Source organism: Halichoerus grypus, chromosome 9 (genome assembly GCF_964656455.1).
Source record: "Halichoerus grypus chromosome 9, mHalGry1.hap1.1, whole genome shotgun sequence".
Lineage (NCBI taxonomy): Eukaryota > Metazoa > Chordata > Mammalia > Carnivora > Phocidae > Halichoerus > Halichoerus grypus.
In genome coordinates this window covers 109,474,151-109,499,513 of record NC_135720.1, presented here as the reverse complement: position 1 = coordinate 109,499,513, position 25,363 = coordinate 109,474,151, and the positions used below count along the sequence as shown (strand labels likewise).

Sequence of the window (25,363 nt, the reverse complement as noted above, 5' to 3'; positions counted from 1 at the left end):
CACTGCCCCCAGCCTCACGATGTCCACCTACCACCCGGCTCCTGCTGGGCTCTCCCTGCATGTCCGTGTTGTCCCTATATCCATCTAGTCTAACAAAGAACCCCTCAGAACAGGGGGCCAAGGGTGGGGTGTTCTGAACAGGACAGACGAAAGTAGAGGTTAGTAAACCTATCTCGGGTGCTTTCCAAGCAAGTATTTGCAGTTTGGGCTTGTTTAGAACAATGTTTTTCAAATCCTTTAACACCTGAACTAATGAACAGATAAAGGAGGAGGGGAGGAGGACCCCAGAGCCTGTGTGGGGACTCCCTAGAGCAGTTTGAGAAGCGGGAGTGGGTGTGTTGGGGGCGAGTCTGTCCAGCTGCCGGGCTAGTCCCTTCTCGGACTACTGGAAGATCACAAGTATCTTGGCCCAAAGGTGAGCACTCGTTAATGATCTTATTCCTAAAACCAATGGGAGTTGAAGACTGTTAGTGAAACCCTCCCTGATCTCCACCCTCTCTCTCTAGCTTTCCCTCACTGGGGATGGTGGGGGGGGGGGGGGCTCCCGGGCTTGTTATTGGATGAGGAAACTGAGGCTCAGGGACCTGAGATACCACACAGGTCTCGAGGCAGTGGCTCTCAGTCCAGGCTGCCCAACAGAACCACCAGGGAGTTTACATGATGGTGCCTGGGCCCCCCCGGCAGATGTCCTCTGCAGCTGCCCTGGGCAGCAAACAAGCTCCACCGGGGGTTCTGATGGGTGGCCCCTCACTGCCTCGTGCAGGGTGACGGGTGTGTCCACGGGGCTCCAAGCTGCCACCTCCCTGTCCTGAGCGTTCTCGCCGACGTCTCACCTCAGCCCAGGTGACCAGGGTGTGGCTGGGAGGGCAGGCGTGCCTTAGGAGCAGGGGACTGGCAAGAGCCAGGTGGTGCCACCCTGATACCTGGCTCACCAGGCCCTGTCACTCCCAGGGAAGGAGCAGGTGTCTGTGGCAGGTGCCAGAACCCAAGGGGGCTGGGCCACACCGCGTCTCAGTTGAGACCAGACCTCAGCTACCGTGGTGTGGACTTTGTTAACTTCTTTTTTGCTTATCTGCAACTTTCAGCTTTGCTTCAGTGCCTACCTGGACTACTTATGTTTTTAGAAGAAGGAAAGACAAACTGTTGGAGGTATGCTAGGATGGCAATGCACGGCTGAAGACCCAGGTCCAGCTCCGCTCTGCCAGTCACTTGCCGAGATCCTCCAGGAACACTTGACCTCCGCCTGCTTCCTTCTCGTAAAATGAGGCTGGCCTAGGACTGCTGGGGTCCCCCTGTCTGTACATGTCATATTTTCCTCTGCCCAGAACCGTGACTTCTGAGCCCAATTCAGCCCTTCCGAAGCCGCCCCATCCACAGCACATTCGAGAAAATACATTCTCATTCTCAAGACTCAGCTCACTGGCTACCAGTTCCAGTTCCTCCTGAGCCCCCAGCAAGTCAGGCCGCCCATGTCAGGAGTGAGCCCTGCTCCTCAATCACACTTCTTTCCTTGTGTCCCCTGGATCCCACTACAGGATGGAGAAGGCGACTCACTGCCTCCCCTCCTCTCTGGTCCTTAAAGTAATGTGCCAGTGCTGGTCCGGGCTGTCCTCCCACAGCCCAGGTGTCTCGGGTGGGGCTGTGTACAAAACACAATCCCCTGCAGTGTTGGTCACACCTACAGAAACCCACGCAACCTCATTAGGCAAGGTGGCAAGTGGCCCACCACCCCACCCTCAGTGCACATTCAGGGGTCACTAAACTGCTGCTTCACCCAGACTGCACGTAGAGATCGTCTGGCGGGAGCTCGGGAAAGTCCTCCTGCCTGGGTCCTCCCCTCAGGGAATCAGCCAGACATGGTCTGGGGCATGGAACCAGGATGCTTAAAGCTGCCCCAGGTGACTCTAATATATACAGCCAATTTCAAAGCCACTGCCCTAGACCCAAAGCCTCCTCCCTGTTAGGAGGCCGCAGTCCAGCCCGGCTCCAGGGCAGCAGGCCTGGAAGCATGGCTGGCCTCCAGTCTGCTGCCGGCCTCCCCCTACACACCCTCCTGGACCATCTCTCAGGGGCCTTTGCGAAGTGCAGAGGCCCTGCTCAATCTCACGCTCATGGGGGCAAGCCCGTGCCAGAGGTGAGCACGTTTTCAGCAGAAATCTCTGGGTTTCCGACTTTCTCAGGCCCGGGAGTCCTGTCTGTACTCAGGAGGGACAATACAAACAAGGCAGGTGACCCTGCCCCCATTGTTCTCTGCCTGGGACGGTAACCCCCCAGCAGCTGGGAGCCCCTCCCATGAGAGCTGAGCCCAGGGACTTGCTGACCTGGGAGGGCTGGAGGTTTGGCTAAAGCAAACAGTGAAGGGCTGGTGGGGGTTGAGCTCAGGATGGGACGTCAGCAAGTGTTCTCAGGCACCTGGAGGGCTCAGCAGATGCGTAAGACTGGAAATGCCTGTGTGTGCAGGCGCAGGGGAGCTCTCTGGCGCGGCTCGGGTCCCACAGCAATGCCACCTGAGAGCTGGCCATGGGGCTAGGAAAGCGTTTCCTCCCACCCATCCACACACAAAGATGACCTTCTGCAGCCATATTCTCAAAATCCACCTCCTGCTTCATCTTCCAAAAGACTCAGGGCAGGTGGGATGTCCCAAGACACCTAATGACAAGAGGGACATCCTTTAGCCACCTCAGCTTCTCTACCCACCAATTCACACCCACTGTCCTGCCGGGGGTGACTGTGGCCCTGTGCTATCTGCTCCCTATCTGGGATGCCGCGGCCTGGGGCCTGGGGTCATGACTTGGCTCCTTCCCTGCCCCCAGAATCCAAATCCTGGGAGTGTCTGACATCTCTCTGCCTTGACAGATGCAGAGGAAACTGTTCAGCCAGGACCCCTCCAGCATGCCAGATGGGCAGAACAGTCCCCTGCCTCCCCCACAGGGATGTGGGGACTAGGGAGTAAGAGGACCCTGCACCGTGTTCAGCTCCTGGCTTGTCCTTCCCAAGCAAGCCAGCAGACCTCTCTGTTGAGCCCCACTCAATGGCTCTAACAAGGAAGCTCTAGGAAGGGCGCTAAGGTGGTGTCTCCCTCCTCCTCGCCCAAACCCACAATCATCAGGCACCTCTCCCACCTAGAAGTCCTCTAGCCCTAATGCCATTTAAGACGGAGACCCTGGAGGAAAGGAAGGCAAAATGGATAGTCCTATTCCCATTTTTTAGCTGAGGAAATGGATCAGAGAGGGCTAGTGAGAAGTCACACAGCAAGGTGATGACAAAGCACTGGGCAGAGACAGCCAGAATCCCCTGACTCTCAGTTGAGGGCCCTTTCCACCCAACAACCAGACCATCCACCACCCATCCCAGGACTGGGCTGAGAAATGCCAACCAAAGTGGAGCGGGTAGGCACAGGTAACTTGTGGCGAAGAGCTATGAAAGTGTTGCGCAGATCTACTTTTGATATCATCTGGGATGAGCGTATGCTGACACTCCCTGTCCCCAACTCCCGGGATGCCTCTTGGATTTACCCCGACCTTGCAGCGGGGTGGAAGGAGCAAACACGGGAAGTCACCATCCATGCAAGGTTTCTAAAAACAGCCTTGGAGCAGGCCACAAAGGAGGTCACAGGAACTGCTGACTTGCCATCTCCCCATCCAGGGCTGATGACCTGAGGGATATCTAGTTCACCATCAGCCTAGCTGCACCCCCCCCCCCCCCCACTCCACCCTGCCAGCTTGCTTCCCATCCTCCAGAGCTCAGGTCTGCATGCTGGCCTGGACAACTCAAACTGGGATGGCCAATCCACTTCAAAATCACAAAGATCATGTTTGGGACCCTCCATGAGCAGCACGGGGACAGAGCAGGAAAGGCCTGGGCTGTGAGGCAGACACACGTGGATTCAAATCTGGGCTCTCCCATTCACCAGCAGGTCACCTGGGGCATGTCCTCTCCCCTCTCTGAGCTTCACTTTCCGTATCTGGCAAGTGGGGGTGCCAAGACTTCATCGGGTTGGGGTGCAGGTTACGTGAAACAATACGCGGCTGGGCATACAAGTGGTGCTCCCGAAACAGGTACTAGAGGTAGAAAAGTGAACGTGGGAAGAACAGGGGGGATGGGCAGGCCACCTCCACTCTGGGGGTATACACCTGCTGGACAGGGCCTCTGGAGCTGTGGACATGAGAGACGGGCTAGCTGTCAACAGCGATGCCTTCCTTCCCGGCTACCACCACCCGGAAGACCAGGGCTTGGCACAGTACTTATGGCTACAGACATTCTACTACGTATCTGTTATCTGGCCCCCCGTTTATCTCCCCCAAATGACTGTGAGCTCGGAAGGCAGATCTCACTCATCTCTTACCCCTAGAACAGAACCTGGCACTAGTAATCACTCAATATTAATGAGTAACTGAGTGTCCGAGATGTACGTCTTTCACAACCAGCCCTTCCAGGGCACACGGAGCGGTGCCGGTGTATTTAGGGTGGGTTCTGGCTCCACTGGATAAGGAGGAGAGTCCCGGTAGGTGCGGGCAGCCCGGGTTGATGGCTCTTTCCCTGCCCCACTGCCTTTCCCCTGCGTCACCCCACCCCACCCCACCTGTCTTCAAGGCCAAAGCCCCCAGAGGTCCTAGCCCTGGTGAGTCAGCTGCCCTGCAGACTTTGGAACCACCAGGATTTTAGAGGAAGGAGGCAGGTGGGTGGGGAAGGGTGGGAGCCCAGGAAGCACGTCAGGGTGAGGGCCACAGGTCTTCCCATGCATGACCCTGCTTTCCCGCTACCCCAGCGGGGGGACAGGACGCTCTGTTCCACGAAGCTCTCTTGAGGCCTGGTGGCTGCCAGACCTGTCCCTCTGGACACAGCTGCCCACTTCCCTGGGCTCCCCTGCTGGGATCCTGAGGACAAGGTCCCCCACCACCAGCACCCCCGGACTCTTGCCTCCATGGTACAAAACCTGCCTCGATGATACCTGCCACACTCCTGCCTCTTGGTTACACCCACACCCTTGACAGAAGAGCTGTGGCTGACACCACCCACCTGTCGTCTCGTCTGGCAGAACACACCGGACCACCGGCACACTCCTCCGCACCCACGGGCCTCGAGGGCAGCCCCTCCACCTGCTTCTTCCTCCTTTCCCTCTCGCTTCACCCGCGGCTGGTGGCTCTGGGTAATAAGTAACTACCCACCCTTGAAGCCTGGGGTTCTGATGATAAGGAATTATTAAGCTTACCCATTTATTATAATTTGTTTAAGATGCTTAGATGGTTAAACTGTAAACCCCTTCACTAATTAAAAAAAAAAAAAAGCCCAGAGGGGTCTTAGGGGGTGGGTGGCAGGAATTCTGCATGAAGGGCAGGCAGCTTGAGTTTCTCCACTATGTAGGAACCACCTCCCCCGTCGCCTGTTTCTTACACACACACCCCCAGCACCCAATCCTGGCCCCACTGCCTCCGACCATGATCCCACCTGCCCCTGCACAAAGCCCCCTACGGGATCCTCCTAAGGGCCAACCACCTGTCACAAAATCCTTCCTTCTTGTCGGACTCTAACCTAAATCCCTCCGGCTGCACTCCAAGCCCATTTCCTCTGGTTCAATCTCCAGCTGGAGAAGAACAACAGCTGGCCTCCATCCTCCCTGGAATAAATTGTGCCAGAAACTACCGGCCAAGTGGCAGGGGCACTTTGGAGTGGATGGTACACCCCCCACTGCGGGGAGGTGGGGGGGGTGGGAGGCAGCTTCTGCCTCCATGGCCCCCAAAGCCCAAATCAAATCCCACCAGAAGACGGAGTCCCAATCAGAGACAAGGGTCAAGACCGCAGTGCCTGGCGGCGACTGTGACAATCCCTGGGCCAGATGCAAGGGGAGATCTGTCCTAAAGGGCAGACTCCCCGGATTTTACACACCAGTTGCACCAGGGGCTCTGGCCGCCAAGGCCCCCGTTTGGAGATCACAGAGGTGAGATACGAACAGGATCCCCAAACAGTGTGGGGATAGGAATGGGAGCCAGATATATGTAACCAGTGCCCCCCTCACCCCCAGTGCCACCCCTACCCACGTAGGTCATGAAAGCACAGGGCCAGACCCAGTGCAGCCGCCTCAGCCTTCTCTGCCTGGCAGGGACGGACGGCCCCCCGTCCCACCTCCCATCCCCAGCCGACTGGGGCGTGGACGTGACCGGGGTGAAGAAACAGAGCTGTTTTGTGCTGAAGGTATGGAAAAGTACAGCCAGGCCCTCCTCGCGCAGAGAGGCTAGGTGAGGTGAGCAGTGGTGTGGGGGCTGGAAAAGCCTCCCGGGCCCAGACCTGGGGCCCAGGACCGGCACAGGCCTGGTGACAGGAAATGGAAACTCTCCGGCATGGCACAGCAGGAGAATCGTGCCTGGGAGACAGCCCCATTACGAAACCCACGAGGCGGAACGTATCAGGACTACGGTTCGCTCACTCGCTCCTACATGAGGGCTGTGATTTTAAGCAAAAGCATTTCTCAAGTCTCCTTAACCCCCTCAGCCCCCCACCCCAGGCTCTGACAGCTCTCAGTCTTCTTAGCCGAGTGCAGGAATAGTGAGCGCTCAGGCCTGCACAAGGTCAGCTAGCCCCCACCCTAGAGGTCATGACCTCCATTTCTTCACTTGTAAAATGGGAATAACACCACCTCCCTACCAACTCTCAGGGTTCTGGGTCCAAAGGCTCGATGGACGTGGACGTGAAGCGGGTGCACAGGCAAAGCTAGAGATGCTCCTGACTTAGAAACTTACAGTTTCTAAATGCCTAGTGTTGTTGGGGTAGGCTTGCTTTCAGACTCCTGGTGCATTGTGTGTGGCCAGGGAAGGCTCAAAGGCAGGAAGGTAAGTGGCACCAGATTTCCAAGTCACCCAGGGGTCAGGCGGGAGAGCGAAACCCGCTCCTCATGTGGCTGCATCCTGTCCCCCAGCAGAACTCAGTTTCCCATGAAACACTCTACGTGGGAGGCTGGTCCAGGGAGGTCTGTTTACCCTCAAGCCTGCTGAAGATGGCTGTCTGTCCTGTGCCACTGAGGGCCAAACAAGTGACCCAACAGTAGGCTTCCAGGGCACAGCCTGTTACCTCCCAGGATGAGTGGCGAGACAAGATGGTAAGATGGGAACAGGGTTCCCTTCCCCCTCACTCCCCCCTAGGGGCCCTGGGGTGTGCCCCTCTTTGGAGGGGCAAGAGGGCAGCTGTGCCTGCCTACGAAGGCCACATCTGGCCAGGCATCAGCCCCAAGCCCCATGTGGAACCTCATTCAACCCAAGGAAAGATGGGGCCAGAAGCATGGATGACCATGCACTGTGCAGCTCAAAGTCGGGTCTACCGGTTAGGTATTTGCTGAACACTGGCCACATGCCCTGATGCTGTGAGCCAAACAAGCGAAGTGCAAGACACAGGTCCTGCCTCGGAGACTCGCTGTCCTCACCAGAGACAGGCAGGAAGACAGGAAGTTACTCGATGGTGGAAGATACCACAACAAAGCAGTGGACAAATGTCAAGGCCAGGACAAGCCCTAGGGCTCGAGCCATGCCCTTGTCCAAGTCCCAGCAACTGAGCACAAAGCAGGACAAGAAGTCCAAACACAGATGGGGAAACAGAGGCTCAAAAGACACAAATGACTAGAGCAGAGCCATCTCCCAGTCAGACGCTACCCCCAGCTCTGAAAACCGCCTGTCCCTACTCCTGGCCTGCACCCCCCCCCCCCCAGGTCTTCCACCTTTGCCTGAGCCGGACCCCAGAAGGATACTGGAAAACCCCTACAAGTTCCATCAGTCACCCCTTCCTTCATTATTTCCAGATTTGTGATGGAAGATATGTTCACAGGTCTCATCCCAAGGGGAAGATGTGCCCCTGTGGCCGGCAGATTCACCCAAGTGGTGAACCTGAACCTTAAGTACAGTCTTCCCTCCCAAGGACCGGGGAAGAGTTGATGCTTCATGGGAGATGGGCAGGCTGAAGGGAAGGGGGTGGAGCAGGCGATCAGAAGAAGGAATTGAGACCCTGAAGCAACAACTGGAGATCCATGAAAAATGACTAACTCGGGGCGCCTGGGTGGCTCAGTCGGTTAAGCACCTGCCTTCGGCTCAGGTCATAATCCCGGAGTTCCAGGTTCGGGCCACACATCAGGCCCCCTGCTCAGCGGGATGTCTGCTTCTCCCTCTGCACCTCCCCCTGCTTATTCTCTCTCTCTCTCAAATAAATAAAGTCTTAAAAAAAAAAAAAAAGACTAAATTTCCATAGCCTGGTCCCCACCTCCACTGAACTGAGCCTGACCGATGACAACAGGAATGACCCTCCCACCAAATACACACTCATCTGAGTCTGATGTGGCTCAGAGGGCAAGGAGGTCCACAGCTCTCTGCACTCTCGTATTTTCTGGGGTGTGAGGGGGGTTGTGCTCACCTCAAAAGAGCTTGCAAGTCTCCAGTGGGTGGGACAGGGAAACCACCTCCTTGCAGGTTCTCGGCACATCACGCTCCATGCTGCTCCGAGGTGGCCAGGCCAGGCCAGCTCTCCCCTCTCCCACCCCAGAGCAGGAATGGAATTTGACTAGACACCGAGAGAAGCCAGTGTGCCATTAGAAACCTCCACAGATTCCTATCAACACGCCAGTGCTGTCCAAGAGAACTCTCTGTGCTGATGGAATGTTCTATATCTGAGCAGTCCCATGTGGCTACCAAGCCTTTGAAATGTGGCCAGGGTGACTGAAGAACTAAATTTTAATTTAAAATTAAACAGCCACGATATTTAGTGATATCACGTTAAAATAAAATTAGTTAGCAGCACGTGGGTTGTGGTTACCATACTGATCCTACCCAAATTCTCTCCTAGGCAGGGTGTGCCTTCCCCTGGACCCTCAGGTTCACCCCAAGCCTCAGGCTGTAGTCTGCAGCACTCTCCTGATTCTGAATTATGTGCACGCTGACCCAAATCTTGCTGGCTTGTCCTTTTTGTTCATTGGTAAGGCAGGGCAAGGTCTCCCTGTGGCCCTGTGGGGCTTGCCTGAGCTGGATGCAACATAACACTGGTCTGTGGGCCTCTGGAAGACACCGCCCCTTATAGGGGACATGGACCCCAGCACTGGGTCCAGCTGCTGGGGCTCCCCCTGGGCTCTGCCAGGCATCTCTCGGGGAACCACACTCTCTTCTTGGAGACTGCCAACTCACATGAGTCCAGTCTCCAACAGCTTGGTCTGCAGACCAAAGGCCCAGCTGGTGTCCCCAGTCTTTGAAAGCCTTCCCCTCCAAGTATTCAACAGCACTGATGCCCGGAAGTCACAACTTCGGCAGCTAAATTTAAAAGTAATAGCAAGACGCTGTTCAGCAATCACAGGACTGATACCGGGTTTCAGAGTGTGTTCTGTTAAAACCCTGTTTGGCTCTGTGCTTGGTGTTCCTCAGATGTTAAAAATAGCAAGTCTAGAAGTGGCTAATGATATAAATTCAGTTTCTTTGTTTTTAAAGGCAATTCAACAGCATTTCAGAAAACCGGGGAGTCAGAGAAAGAAAAAGGCAGCAATCATCCTGCCTCCAACTCAGCACTAACCGCCTTCTGTTTTTACATCGAGTTTCTATGACTCAATGCGAACAGAACCACACTTGCTAATTTGGGCGTCCTGGCTGCCCTCAACCCCAGTCTTGTTTTTGCCTAACTTGAAGTCTGGCTTACAGCTCAGTCCCACTTTGGGAACACCAACTGAAGCACTGGGAGACCACCCCCACCCCAGGGCCTGGGGAGCCCCTGCGCCAGGCATCCCTGTGTCAGTCTGTCTCAGGGGATCCCATCCACAGGCCACGCAGCCCCAGCCTGGCGAGAAAGAAGGACCACACTATGTGTGCAGAGCAGTGGGGGGAGAGGTGTGTAGGGCTGTGTCCAGAGACACAAGACCAGCGTCAGGAAGGGGAGATTTTTTTAAGGCCTGTGCATGATGACCCCAACACAGAGCAGGCAGGGAAGCCAGGGGGTTTGACCACATGCAGCTCTCAGCCCTGGAAGATTCCAAGAAGACAGGGCATGCCAAAACAGAGATCTGTGAACTCTGAAGCCTCAGCAGGCTTGGTGCAGAGGGGAACCTTCTAGAGCAGGACCCAAAACTGCCCCCCATGACTCTGACATTGCCCTGCCTGAGCACTGCAGAGCCTGCCCTGGGTCTGGATGCAGCACACACCCAGGGAGATGCTGACACTTCGCCGGGCAACCTACCAACCTGTCCCAAGAGGGCAGTGCGCACAGGAGGATCGCAGGGGTGTGGGCGGTCCCACGGCGCCTGCTGGGTGGATGCGGAATCTGGACAGGCAAGACCCCCACGGGGAGGGCAAGGGATAGTTTTCCAGACTAGAGGTGGGCCTAACTGGAAGGCAAAGGAGGGCTGTGAGGGTCCTGCCTCTGGGATTTGGGGGCTGGTGGAAGACAAGCCAAAGGAGAGAGAAATACAGCCTCATGGTTCAGGGTGTTCATTACTAATTACTCCTGACACGGTGCTAGGTGTGCAATGTGATGGGGCACAGGTTGAGGGCCTTGCAGAGCGGGGGAGGAGTGCAGACAAGGCAGAACCCCCACGGCAACATGCTCTGAGGGGAAGTGGCGCCTCCCCTGAGAAGGACGGGGAGCCTTCCCTGACAGCCACAGCCTACAGCAACTTTTCTACCTTGGGGCCCCTGAGGCCCCCACAACGTGCCACATTGCTACTTAATAATCCTCAATATACACTGCACGGCCCCACCCCAACCTCAAAAGCAGGGATAATGTCTAAGCTTCCCAAAATTTCCACAACCCTTAAGCCAGCCCTGGGTGTACAGCAAGTGCTCAGTAAGTATCTCATTGGCCTTAGTGAGCAAGTCCTTCGTTCAGAGAGGGGCAGTGACCTGGTCTAGTTGCACAGTAAGTCAGCTGAGCAAGTCCCAGGACCCTCTAGTCCCCACCTCACTGGGCCACTCCTAAGTAGATCTCTGGGCTGCAGCTAGCGTCTGGGGGATGGGAGAGACTGGGTGTTGAAAAGCTGATAATCAGGACACCCTCCCTTTTCCTGCTCCCCAGGGGGTGCTGACAAGACACTACGGCATTAGCCTGCTCCACTTAGCCCACTCAGCACTTATCCCTCAGTGAGAGGCAGCCCTTCTACCCACTGCTCCAGGGGGCCGGGATGCTGAGAAGGGAAGGGCAGCCTTCCAAAGCTAACACTGTCAGGATGCATTCCACGCCCCGGGAGGCAAGAGCTTTATTTGAACAGCAGAGACGGGGAAGGTCTGGGGCTGCTTTTCTTTCTCCTCCAGAGGGTCTGTGAACAGGTGCCATCCTGCACCCGAGACGTGGGAGGACCAAGGAACTTGCACTAGACACAAGGGACACCCAGGCCCAAATAAACATTCAAGGCCATGAGGGGCCCCCTCCTGGGGTCCTCAGCATGCTGCAGGATCACCGATCTCTGTCATCAGCCAGCCAGGCAGGATCTGGGTGGCATTTCTACTCCAGGAGAATGGCAAGACTAAAACTATTCCCTTCCAAGATGTGGACCAGAGTCCTGCTGGGGCTCTTCCTTGGGGGAGCCAAATGGGGGAACAGGTCATAAGTACGGGTTTAGCTGCTGAGGACGTAGCAGGTAATATGGGGACTCAGATGGGAAACCCCACCGCTGACAAGCAGTTGCATGTCCCCCCTCCAGCTCCTTGATTCTTTCTTGGAGGCTCGGTCTCTGGGTCCCCCAACCCACAAATTCTGCAGTGAAGGGTTGGGGCCTGTTAGGTCTGTAAGGATGCTGGAGGAAAGCGGGTGAGGGCAGGAAAGGAGTTGACAGCCCCGACTCTGGACCATGGCACCCACTTACAGGACCCAAGATTTCCTGCTTTAAAACTTTTCACGCTGAAAATGGCAAATAAACCTATATATGGTCAATGTGGTCGGGAAAACAGTGGTGTCAGAACCCACAAGGCTGCAGAACGCAGTGCTCAGCAAAGGCCAGCAAGCAGGCATGGAGTGCTTTTGGGGTGCGAGGAACCAGTGGGCCCCAAGGAGAAAGTCCAGCCCCAAGGAGTGACTGGTGGCCTAGCCAGATGGGTAGGACTGGCACCGATTTAGGACACCACAGTCTAAATGAGAGCCCCTCTGCAGAGCTCTGGATGCAGAAGGCCCAGCTGGGTGACTTGGTTATGTCATTTAATTTCTCTGCTTCAGATGCTTTATCTGCAAAATGAGGTTCCCTACAGCACCTATCTTGCCATTGCTGGGGGGTCGATGCGACGTGGCGAGGTCCTCCCCTGGGCTGTGGCGCCCTTCCCCTCACCAAGTGCCGGCCACTGTTACTCCTGTGGTGTGACTGTGGTCCTGCCCCCACTGCCACCCTTCCCCAGAGTGGCTTACGTTATAGGCGGACACACACCTCGAGTTCTTGGTAAGAACTGAAAACTTGCGATGGGTCTACAGCATTTTAGAATGCCTCTCCACCCTCATGAGATGGCCTTCTGTCTATATGGAGGCCGACTGAGATCAAGGGGAAGGGTCCAGAAAGAGGCTGAGACCACGCAGCTAGCAGAGTCCAAATCACACGGGCCATGGCAAGAATGTTGGCTTGGTCTGAGGGAGAAGCCACTGAGGGTTTTCTGAGCTGGGGGTCACGACTTGAGTCTATGAAGACCCCTGACTGCCGTGACACTGGCCAGGATAGCTATTAGGAGGTGTGGTGGTCACCTTTCAACCTACCTCTTGGGGACACTGCTTCTAAGAAACCTTCCCTAATTGCCCCACTTAGCTCTAATTACTCCTTCACTGTACTTCCCTGCCCCTGGTGAGCACAGAAACCTGGAGAAAGTTACATAACCTCCTAAGGACTGGGCCTTGGCTCCAGGGCTGTACTGGGAGGCCAGTTAGGTAACCACTAGGCTCCCTCCAGCCTCACAATTTATGATTCACTGCCAAGAGAGGTGCCCAGGGCCTGACCCTCCTCCCCCATCAGCCACCCCTGCCAGCCTCCAAGGGGGGGTGCTCTGGGCTCTGGAGAAACCAGCCAACAACAGCTCCTTGGGCACAAACACTTGGGCACAAACACCTGTGATAGGACAACTCCCTGGGAGGCATCAGATCCTTTCTGCTCCAGGCTCTGGATGGCCCCAAAAAACATCCTCCTTTCAGAGCTTCCAGTTACCACCATCTCAACTGCTTCTTGTCCCAGAAAAACTCACTAGTTAGGGTGGGGAAGCTGGGACTCAAGGTCCCAGGAAGGGGTGTCCTGGGCAGGTTAGGAAATCAGGCAGGCCAGGTTAGTGTACGTAGAATTAGTTCTCTGCACTCCAAAACCCCATCATGATTTTGATGTCAAGGCCATTTAAAAAGGCGATTCGAGGCAGGGTAAAAAATGGCTTGGTGGAGAAAGGCTCTGGACCTGGGCAAGCAGAGCCACTGTACCCTGAGCTTAGTTCCACAAACAGTCTGTCACCACCCAGCCCCTCACCAGGCCTCAGTTTTCCTACCTAGCAAATGGGATGGTGTTTCACTGCCACACCTCAGTCGGGCCCAGAGAGGTCACAGGAAAGCACCTCAGATGAACGGGTCTGCAAGACCCAAGGCAAGGCCCTGGGTGGAATCTGGGAAGGGTGCAAAGCCTGGGTATCCGCAAGCTTCTCAGGGGTCCTCCGGGTGCTGCAGGCAACACTGTGCAACACTCCTGCTCCATTCCCTGGGGTCGACACCCTTGGAGGGCTGCCCTGTGAGGCGGGCCCTGGGGGAGAAAAAGCCCAGTGCAGGCTCCAGCTGAGCCAGAGTGATCAGGTCAGGAACAGCCCGGCCTTGCTCCTGTTCCTCCTCAGCAGGCTCTGAAGGCCTCGACCCGTCTCCACGAGGGAGGGGCAGGGGGTGCTGCTTCCCTCCCCCAGTGTGCCCACTTGCCCTCTTGGGTTTCCACAGTCCATGGTCCAAAGGCATTCCCCAAAAGGCAGGGATGGGGCTTGTTCTCTTTGCAGCAGGTCTCAAACAGGTTTGGGCACATAGTATGTGCTTAGCAAAGATCTGCTGAAGGAAGGACTGGATGGCTATTTGCTCTGCCTCAAGTTCCTTCAAAGCAGCAACCACAGCGAGCCTGGCTCGCTGGCCCCGGGGTGGGGGGGTGGGGGGGGTGGGACAGATTGGCCTCCTTAATCCCAGGAGAAAGGAGTTTAGGAAAAGTTTATAAAATAAGGGATGGGGAGTGGAAGCAGGGAAGGGGGTTCCCAGAGATAAAGACCCAGAGAGGGAGAGCTGTTCCAAGTTCCTCGAAGAGGACGAGACGGCAATAAACTGAATCTAAAGGTTAACGTGGAGCTGGCAGCCCGGCCGCAGTGAGTCACCTCCATGCACATGTTCTCCTATGACCTCCTGCGATCTTCGTCCCACCGAGATGGGTAACACTGCTCCCACCTTCCGACGGAGCAGCGCGCTCAGGGTCGTACAGCTTGCAAAGGCACTGTGACTTGAAAAGCCTGTCCTTGACCACTAGGCAACTTAGCTCCACCTCATGAGGCTTGAAGGGGAAAGTGGGAGCTCATTTTGATAATGGCATTCCCCCCTCCTCTTCCTCTCCACAATTCCCAGCCTATGAGACCAGGGGCCAGAGACTGGGCCTGCGCAATTCACTTAGACAAGTGCCTCGATCTTGAAGAGGCCCAGCCCCTCCCGACTAGACATGGAAACGGAAGGTCCACGGGGCTCTCAGTGTCCCCCTCAGAGCCAGACTCACCACTGGGCATCTCGGGGCCCAAGAGACATTGGGAGCACAGGAGTGCTCAATTAAACCCCACAGGCTTACTGCGCATGTCTGTGGACTAGGGTGGGGGGGGGGAGTGGGGGACGGACACAGGTCCCTGCCGAGGTAGGTCTCCTACAGTCTAGCTGGGCCTAATTTAATAGGCACTCCAAGCCTTCTTGAGTGAATGGATGAATTTACTTGAAGGAAGTGGAGTCCAGAGAAGTGAAATCTGGCCAGGGTCACACAGCACATACCAGGAGTGTAGGCAGGATTGGAACCAGGTTAGAATCAGCTATTTCCCACAAAGTGGTTCAGATTCAAGTCTGTCAGCCCCAGCCTCAAGCACAGGTCTACAGAGACAAAGGGAGGGGCTTTCAACCGGGTACTGGCCTGGCCATCAAGCACCCTGCTGGGCTTTTCTCTGGGGCCCCGTGGGGGGCCGGGGGTGGAAGCTTCTCCCTCCCAGGAAGAGCCTAGCTAAACTGCAGCAGCCAGATTACACTGGGCCATGGGAGGTGACAACAGCCACAGTACACAATCTTGCCTAAATATTTCGTCAGGAAACCCAAATATTTAGATGGAGAAGAGGAAAAATAGAAAAACAGAATGTACATTTCAAAGCCAGTCAAAGGGACCTGTCTACCAAGGGCCCTCTGAGAGGGGAAGTGGGGGGTGCCTGCCCCCTACAAGGGTACAACTCTGACCTGGGATCCTACGTGATCACCACCCAGGGAGGACACACGTGAGGCCATCTGCACCTGGAATCCTCCAGAATGCAAAAGGTTCCACAGGGGCCTGGGACGAGCCAGGACTGAGCAGAGAAAGCCTTGCCACCTTTCCCCAGAGCAGGAACCAGGGCCCTGCTGGAAGGGAAGAGGGGGCCAAATTTCTGTATGTTTAGATGTGGACCATTAATTCTTTTGAGGGAAGGGTTATGGGTGAACTTGAAAGAAATGGGAAATGGTGGGTAACTCCACTAGGAGGAATCTGGTGGGCTTTATCATCGGTATCACCAGATCAGGAGCTCAGTCCATGGTGGGGCCTGAAGCAGGCATCAGAAACAGGCCCTCCCCCTGCCCCCCCCCCCCCAGAGACAGAGCACAGGATCAGCAGCTAACAGGCAGCAAGTCACCCACTGCATGTGCCAGGCACTCTGCCAAGTGCGTTTACGTGGACTCTGCGGACATGAGGGAGAAACTGTACTACTGTCCCATTTCGCAGATGAGGAGACTGACCTGCTCAAGGTCACGCAGCTAAGTGAGCATCCTGAAAGCCGTCCCACATCCCTAAGGCTCTGAAGATACCATGCAAGCCTTGCCCTTTCCTGCCTCCAGGCCTCTGCTCCTTGTTTTTTCCTCCCTTTCCACCCCACACAGAACAGAAAGGTCCAGAGTGTGGACTCTAGGTTCAAATCTTCATTCTTCCACTACCTAGATGTACAACCTCTAGGATGAACGTCTGTGGTCCATTCTGTGGCTCCTACCAGGATGGAGCGCTGGTAAGAGCACCTACTGCAGAGGGCTGCTGCATATGGATTCATGAGATGAGGCCCCAAACAGCTCACACAGCCTGTGGTTAAGCAAGCGCTCAGCTTGCACCCCACCCCCCACCCCCATACCCTAACCTCCAGGCTCTTTCTCCACTCCTGGCTCTGAAGTCAACAGGACAGGGTAAGTCTCAGCCTCTAGTTAGCCATGTAGACCCGGGCAAATCCCTTGGCCTCCATTTTCCTAGAAAATGGGTGTAGCATTAACATTTAACCCACTGGACTGTTTTCAGGAGACATGGTTAAAGATGCAGCCCAATGCCTGGCATGCAGTAAGAATTCAGCAGGATGCTCACAGGGGCTGCTACCCACACCACTCATCTTTCCAGCCTGCCTTAAATTCCTGTTTCTTTAAATTCAAGAGTAGAGATTAATCTCTCAATGGTTCACACTTAGAACCTCCAGGTGCATTTACCAATGTCAACCCAGTGATAGGTCCTTTACTTTTCTTCCTCCAGACTGGGGGCTCCCTGAGGGCAGGGGTTATGTGTTGTTCAGAGCCAGAGCCCCTGCAGGCCAAGGGGTTCTACAGGCCTCAGGAAACAGGAACCAAATCCTCTGAGGCCCTGTGACCCTCGTCCATCTCTCCAGCCTCTACCATCTGCAACCCATCACTCAGCACCAGGACCGCATTTCCCCTCATTTCACCACAGTGACCGTTTCTCTCCCTAGTGAGGCTGAGCTCCCGAGGGCTAAGGTCCCTGTCTAGTTTCTGAGGCTTCAGTACACACCAAAATGCTGGCCAGCAGTGAGGCCCCTCTGTGAGCCCACCCCTTCTTTTGCCCAGATCTCTGAAATTTAACTCCTCACCAAAAACCCAGAGGCCTCAGGCAGCTGTAGAAATCTGGAATATACCACCCTCACTTTTGCATGAAGGGACAACTAAGGCATAATTTGGAAAGGTCATCAAATGGGGGGGTGGCTTTGGTAGGGACCCAGACCTGAGGGGCTCATGGTAAGGGGAGAAGGTGCCCTAACTGAAAGTTGGGTTTTGTGGGGGGGCTGTGGGCTCTGTGGGCTTTGGTGGAAAAACCCACACTCCATCACATCAGAAGGAGGAAGGGAGGAAGCATCCTTATCAGAACACCCATGGGGTGAAGGGATCAGCCCACAGAAATGCTGTTAATTTCGAGTCGAATACTCCACTTTTTTTAAGTTGCAACGCCTGTGAAGGAAGAGGGAGCTTTCTGAAATGCTGTTCACTCCCTTACTTGAACGTTGCAAAAATTTGGTCAGTTCAAATTCCTTGGCTAAACCCAGAGGGCTTCATCATCTGACCCTCACCTCTCAGCCCTGTGGCGGCAGCCCAGGACCATCAGGCAGTTATACTCCTCCTCCCTGAGGGCTGTGGGCAAGAAAGATCCACCATCCCCCTTTATTTGTTTAGCTCTTTAAAAATCTGGTTGATACACACCCAGAAGAGGGAATCTGGATCATACGGTTCCACTTTTAATTTCCTGAGGAACCTCAACCCTGTTTTCCATAGTAGTTGCACCGTTTTACTCGAAGAGACAAATATTATATGATTCCACTTGAAAGGTATTTAAAGTAGTCAAAATCACAGGAATAGAACGTAGATTGCTCATTACCAGGGGAAAGGGGAATTGTTTAATGGAGATAGAATCTGTTTTGCAAGATGAAAAAGTTCTGGAGATCTGTTTCACAACACTGTGAATATACTTAACATGAATGAACTGTACTCTTAAAAGTGGTTAAGATAGGATAAATAATGGATAAGATGGTAAACGCTGTTATGTTTTTCACCACAATTAAAAAAAAAAAATGTTTGACATTTCTTCTGCTTCAGGAAGGTCCCCCTGATCCTGTGTGAGCCAGACTTGTGTGGGCAGCCGGGCCCCAGAGCAGGGGTGTCTAGGGAGAGGAGCAGTGGCAGGGGACCTAAGCCTTCATGAGCACTGACTAAGGGCCCTGAACTGGTCTAGGCAAACAACAGGGTGCTATCGTGACATGCCTTCAGAGCCAGCCCACGACCATCATACAAGCTGCATGGATGGGGCTCTTTCAGCAAGAGCAAGGACCCCACAGTTGGGGGGCTGAGTTTCCTCTATCCGTGTCAACCCATCCTTGGGGAAGATGGACAGGCCAGGCCTCCTCTGCCCTATTTAAAGAGTCCCAGGGAACTCTCAGTGACATCTCTAAGGACACTCGCCTCGACCTGCTTCGTTCCCCAAAAGGAACACGGGAAGGAGCAAACCTATGTCACATGCTTTCTTGTAGTACCCAGCACACTTGGCCTCTTTGTATCACCCGGTTCTGGCCAAGTAATTCTTCAGCACCGGTGGGATCTAGCAACCCAATTTGTGGAAAGACTCTCTTGGGGGTTGTCTCAGAAGTATGGCTCCTCTGTTCCCTAAAGCCTTATACTTCCCTGCTCCCCACTCCCACCACACATAGAGTTCAGAGGCTGAGCCCAATCTGACAGCAAACAGCCAAGTTCAAGATGAAAGCCCTTGGCCTGAGGTCAGAGCCAGCCAAGCACAGCATCCAAAACTGGAGGATTGTTTCTTTTAAACGCCAGACTAGGGGCGCCTGGGTGGCTCAGTCATTAAGCGTCTGCCTTCGGCTCAGGTCATGATCCCGGGGTCCTGGGATCGATGCCCCGCATTGGGCTCCCTGCTCCGCGGGAAGCCTGCTTCTCCCTCCCCCACTCCCCCTGCTTGTGTTCCCTCTCTCGCTGTGTCTCTGTCAAATAAATAAATAAAATCTTTAAAAAAATAAATAAATAAATGCCAGACTATCAGTAGGGCAAAACCCCAAGAAAATACTTAGAAGCAACAGTCCTCACCGCCCTTGCAACCCCTCCTATAAGGACTCCCCCCACCCCGACTAGAACCTTTCAACACTTGTTAATTCCCACCCTCTGATAAGTCTCTAATACCATGCCATCTGTAATCATCCTAAGGGCTCTAGTAAAACTTCCCAAACGATTCAATGAAAATTCACTTTAACTGTTGAAACTCTAACTAGAGCAGTTAACTGAGGCACATTTATCGATTTAAGAGTTCTTATTTTTTTGGCTGCCCTCAACTTTAAGGGGAACATAAACAGACAAGCCATGAGGAGAGGACCTCTTTCTTCCATTTCCTCTCAAAAACCTGACTTCTCTACTTTCCACCTCTGCAGTTCCAGACAGTGAGGATCCAAGTTCACACTAATGACGTGGAGGCCTCCGGGATCTTGGATAATCAAAAGATCTATTGTGTTCCCTTTACTTACAAAGGCAGTTAAGTGGACCAGTGTGCTTTATAATTTCCAACAAGGCTTGAAACAAAAGAGGTTTTCATGTTAACCCTCAATTCTCAAAAAAAATTCAATTAATGTGCCCCATTCTCAGCATTTTGGTCAGATGTAATTTTAGCACATAATCCCTCGTTATACTTTCAAATTTCAGGAGGAGGATTGGTGTTAGTGACTTGAGGTCAGACCTTTAAAACTGGAATCCGCTTGACTGGTATAGACGGGAACAGGTATAGAGTAGGAAGGTTCCAGTAAATAAAAGGAGAGGGGTCTGGCACACATGGAAAACCTCCAAATAGGATAATGCAGTTTGAAGCTGGTGAGGAGGCCAGCAGGATCCAAAAGGCTTCTGGGAACTGGTCTGCTATGTGAGCAGTCTAGCAAAACCCAGAGTTAGGGATGGGGCATGCCAGTGGAGGGCAGGGCCTGGAGCCATCCCTATCGCACCCCTAGGAGACCTGGGAATCTCAAGAGCCACAGCAGGAACACCCCCTCTCTCCCCACTTTTCCTCCCTCTCAAACCCTCCTAATTCCAAGACCCTACTTGAGGTCATCGCCTCCAGAGAGCCCTCCCTGACCCCTCAGGCTGGTCCTGGGGGCCCTCATGAGCCTCCCTGTCCTGGTGAGCTTATTCATCCTTCTTCCCAGCAGCCAGTTTAAGCCTGGTGGGTGTCTTAATCCATCTTTGCACTCCCAGAGCCTTGCCTAGGGCCTAGCACACAGTGGGCACTTCATAGACGCTTGCTGACTAATTCTCATGTACTTCGGAACACAACACAGTGTGAAACCTGACTCTGCACCATATAATCCTGGGCAAGTTATATCACTGTCCTCATCTATAAAAGGGGTTGGTCACCAAGATTAAATTAAAATAAGAACTTCTACAAAGTGCTTGTTGGAAGCTCTGGTGCACAGCGAGTTCTCAAATCCTTCCTGTTTATGATCACTGCACACCGGAGGTGAAGGCTGAGGAAGGTTCACTGCTCCCCTTCACCCCAACCCTTTGCTTTCTTGTGCTGCCAAAGGAGGGGTGGACTGATGCTTACCGAAGCCACAGAGGAGGTGCTAGCTTGGCCAGGCCCCACACAGGAGGCCTGCCTGCCAATGCCTGTTCTAGTGGAAGGAGAAAACAGAATTCCCCAGCCGGCCAGAGTCCACCTGAACCAATTCACTGAGCTCGCTTACAGACTAGCCAGTCAAGAGCTTCACATGCCCAAGAAGGAGGGCAAAGGTGCACAAGGAGCGGGCTCTGGAGGCAGACTGTGCGATCCTGCGTCGCCAAGGCCACCCCAACTGCCCTGAGCTTCGGTTTCCTTATCTGAATATGTAAGGTTGCTGTAAGAAGTAACTAAGGCAGGTAAAGCACCTGGTCAATGTGTGCTCGATAAATGCTAACAACAGGGGGAGACGTGCCGTGCTGGCTCTCCCAAGTCACACCTGTACACACCTGCCTAACGCTTCTACTTGACCTGATCCTCACTGGCCCCTCATTTTGCAGAGGGGGAAAGAGGCAAAGTTAAATGGCCTGATGGGTAAATGGCCAAGCCAGATGACAAAACCAGCCTGTGCCCTCTCTCATAAAATGCACGTGCCACCCACAATGCCCAAGGCGTGGGGCATTCAGCCAATGCTAACTGCCCTTTGTGGGAACCGCTGCAATTTAGGAAGAGGCTGGGGGGAGCAAGGCTTGGGAGCAAGACTCCAAGGTGGTTCTGAAGGCAGGAAGGAGGGCAACCATGTGGTCAGAGGCCAGTGGGGGTGGGGAAGTTTGAGGTTTGAAAGTTGGCCTCCACCTCAGTTCAAACCTCAGCTTGAACAGGAGGAAGCACCTGACAACTTGGGGCCTATTTCCAAAGATCTAACGAAAGGTGAGGTGTGTGTTGTGTTAACTCCCTTCGTGTGCCTTTGAAAGCACGTGCGGATTTCCAGAGTAAGAATAACCCCAGCCCAGACTGCGCCCCCCCTTCTAACAGCCCCTCCCAAGAGCCCACCCCAACCCCAGGAATTCCTAGCGTGGGACTTCTTTAGGATTACAAAGGTGATTCAGAACCTGACAAAACACAGAACCTCAGGTGCATGTGGCGGGCCAGATGGGAAAGAAGTTTGAGTTTTCAAAGACTGAGTCTTCGTTTTTCCTTAAGCCAATTTCCTAGGGCTGAAGGCAATGCTTCAAGTCGCGGAACAAAAAGCAGAGCCAGGCAGATTTCTGCAGACTAAAAAGTAACGCTAGCAAAAATGCTTCCCCTGGTCAGTTTTCGTTTCTTGGGTTTTTCCTATGATGGGAGGGGACTCGCCCTGTTGGAGAAGGTTTGAGAGTTTTCTGGCCAGGGATGAGGAACAGGGCTGTCTATAATCGTCTCCAAATCAGACTGGCCTGATGCCCAAATCTAAAAATTACCTGCCCACTTTTGGGGGGCAATCACTGGCGGGTTTAAGAGGACCTCCAAACAAGAGGCATTTTGTTTGCTCGAACACCTTAAGAAAGCTGCCTAACTTCCAAAGCTACTACCACCAGCTGCACCCGGCTGCCTTACCCCGACACCCCCCCTTTCCCCTCTCCTCGGGTTTTGAAGTTTATTTTCCCACATTCAGCCTTGAATTCTTTCCTTCCTTCCCCTGCTGTGGCAAAGAGGGAAACACTTCGAGGGCAGCTTGATTCTTCATCACCCACGCCTGCCCTCTTCCCCCTCTAAACAAAGCCTTGGAAGAAACTAAACAGCAACTCGTTCTCCGGGGGAATTGTTTCCTCAAGGGAAATTATAAAGTGACCACTCCCCAATGCGCACACACAGGGCAGACACTCATCCAAAGGAGCTCCTGCTATCGGGGGCGAAACCATCCGATTGCCCTCTGAAGCTCATCCTCCCCACCAAACCTCACCTCTCCTGGGCCCCCACTCTGGGGACGGCTGCAGGTCCAGAGGCTCTCCCCACTAAAATCCAACACCGAACCTGCCCAACCTCCCCTCTGCTGGCCTCTGAGAGGTCAAGTCTTTACTTGCCCAGCTGCTGGTAAGTACCTATATGCTCATGTGTGTGAATGTCCATTGATTTCAGGACAAAAAGGAGGTAGCAAAGGAAAGGCCTCCTCACGTATTCCAAAGCTTTCAACTTTCCAACAGTCCAGGGCAGGGAAGACAGATGAAGACAGGTTCATTCTCATTTCACACATGGGGAGCCTTGAGACGGGTCAAATGAGAGACAACTAGACAACCATAAAATGTTGGGGGTCTGCTGTAGATTAAGTGCTGTTCCTCATCAAACCTCCTTTCTGGCATCTTTTGCCCCAAGAGAAATGTAACACCTTGGACAATCTATCCCTAGTCCACCCCACAATTTAGAACCTTCACCAGCTCTTATACCCAGGTCCTGGTCCTTCCACTGGAGGGAGGCCATTAATGCAGGCCAAGAGGGTGGGTGGTTAAGGCTAAGAGCCTCTGAGAAACTGGAGCAGAGGATCCTGGTCCCCAAACAGACCCAAGGTCCCAACCACCATGGTCAGCCCTAGTTTATCCGAGTGAGGTCAAAGCCATCCATAGAGCAGGAAGGAGAAGAGGCTCCCAATGCCAACCTGGAGGAGAAACTACCCCCCAACACCTTCCATTCTAATCAACCTCTCCTTCCCCCTAAAAAGGATGCCCAGGGTTTTGTTCCTTTGTTCAACCTGCTACTTTCACAAACTTTAAGTCCAAGCCCTGGGGGAGGAGGGGGACTGTCTCCGCGAGATAAGCTCTGCCGGAAGCGTGAGCGCGTCCCCAGCATTCCAGCCATCGACCCCCATCCCGGGAGCTCTGGCGGGACAGAGCCCCCTACCCACTTCCTGAGCCTAGCGGGTGCGGGGGAGGGGAGGCTTTGCTCAGGTTGGGGCTGGGGGACCCTCCAGTAACTCCGCTGGGCTCACGTTCGCGAAAAAAAACCGGGCGGGCGCGGCACCGGCCTGGAGCTGGGAGGTGGAGATGCGAAGGGGTGGCACCCGGCTCGACTCCCGAACTCCGGGAGCGTCTCCAAGTAAAGATAAACGCCTTTATCCGCCCTCCAGCCCCCTTCCAACCAGGGAGGTACCCGCACACTCACACCGAGCCACCGCGGGGCCTGGTTCACTGGGGGGTCAACCCCAACTTCTTCTCTCTGGACAAACTGGGTTCCCAAAGAGTCTCCGCGCGTGGGTGACTCCAGTGTCTACCGGGGAACCACAGATCCCAGCAGCCAAACCCATGCGAGACATCCTTTCCTGCCTCCCCCAGGACTACCCACGGGGACTGTGAGTTATCCAAAGCTGTGAAGGGCTTCCCTTCAGCACTCCTAACGCTCTGGCCAGCTCAGGGGCACGGACGGCGGCTCACCTGTAAGATCTTGTCCAGGCCCTCCTGGCCCAGGCACGGGAACTCCTTGAGCAGATGCAGTTTCTGTGTATAGTAGTTTTTCTTGGCCTCTTTCCAGTGCGGCTCCTCGAGCACCTCGAAGATCGCTGCCCCGATGGCCAGGTAGAAGATGATGGCCGAGGTGAGCAGTGGGCCCCGGTCCACCATGGCTCCTGAGCGGCCGCCTCCTGGAGAAAGCCTCCCCTAGCCCCAGCGGCTCCCGGTCCACGCGACCTCCAGCCTCTGGAAACAGCTGTTTGAATTTGGAGCTCCGCATGCGCAGTGCCCTATTCCCCCCACCCCCCGGCGCCGCTCCCCGGACAAAGTTGCTCCTTCAAATTGGCCCACCAAGCGCGGGTAACTGTACGAAGCTTTGCTCCCGGCGGAGGTGGGGGCGGGCGGACACCAAGCGGGGGGCAAGGGGGCGCCCTGGCTCGCGGGGGTAGAAGGAGCTGGGGGAACTCAAGGCCGGACTCTGGGGAGACACGTGGGCCGTCCTCCGCGAGCCACAGCAGTGTGCGCCGCGCCCGCCTCCGCGCGCCTCTTTAACCAGCGCCCCGCGCGCGCCCTCCCGCGCCCAGTCCCGCAGGGGTGGGGCCCGCGCAGGCCCCGCCCCCTCGCCTGCACCGCCCCCGCGCAGGCCCCGCCCCGCGTAGGCCCCGCGGCTGGCCGGACGGTCACCGCGAGGTGCGCGCTGAGGAATTCGGTGCTGCGTGCGCTTCCCGGGCCACCGCCAGGGGAGGCTGCGCGCCCCGCGCTGCCAGAGGGATTTGGGGTCTCCGGGACTCGCGTTTGTTATTAATGCTGGTGGTATTAACTAAGATGAGTGTGTATCTAATGACCAGGGTCGGGAAGTTAGTACTATTATTCTTTTCCTAGTAATTCAATTTCCATCTGCTGACGTTTCTGCCAGGAAAGCTTGATTCTCTCAGTCTCTTTCTCTTACACCCTCCTGTAAGCCAGGGGAAAGTGTAAGATTAGGAAGGGACTAGAGAGGTTGTAGAGAATGGGGATATCAGGAACTAATCCAGCCGCAAAGGCGAAACTCTCCCCTATTGCCCCATTCTCACCTGCCCTGGTGAGACAGACCCCCACATCGGGGAGGAGCAGTTGAGGCTGCCCTGTTGTAGACGCTTACCAGCCACACACACTGTAACTCTCCAGGAAATACTTAACCTCTCCATACTCCCAAGTCTATACGGCAACTCTCATCTACACCCACACACGGGCACTCATCTTCCTTGTTGGGAGATATTTTCTTCCTGAATTCCTTCTAATATACGATATAACTCTAATGCACTATATAACAGTAAAATGACCGCTGGGGGGTAGGGAATCTGGACTGTTCAATGACATATCCTCAGACCTTTACATAGTAGACACTCAATAAACATTTGTGCAATGAAGGAGTGAATGAATTTGTCAAAAACGGACACTGAGGACGTTTCTCGCTCTCGCTCATCTAGCTTCGTCTATAAACCTCAGGGAATACCACATC

The 25,363-nt window shown here is 54.6% G+C and overlaps 1 protein-coding gene across 1 annotated transcript in view; it reads right to left on the bottom strand.

Annotated features, from left to right (window-relative positions):
• The window catches only part of KCNK5 (potassium two pore domain channel subfamily K member 5), a 38,031-nt gene extending 13,525 nt beyond the window's left edge, over positions 1–24,506 (bottom strand). Inside the window, exon 1 of the mRNA XM_036074696.2 lies at positions 23,848–24,506. Coding sequence (XP_035930589.1) covers positions 23,848–24,033 — 186 coding nt within the window. The 5' untranslated portion in view covers positions 24,034–24,506. The remainder of the gene's footprint in view (positions 1–23,847) is intronic.
• Between the last annotated feature and the right edge of the window lie 857 nt (positions 24,507–25,363).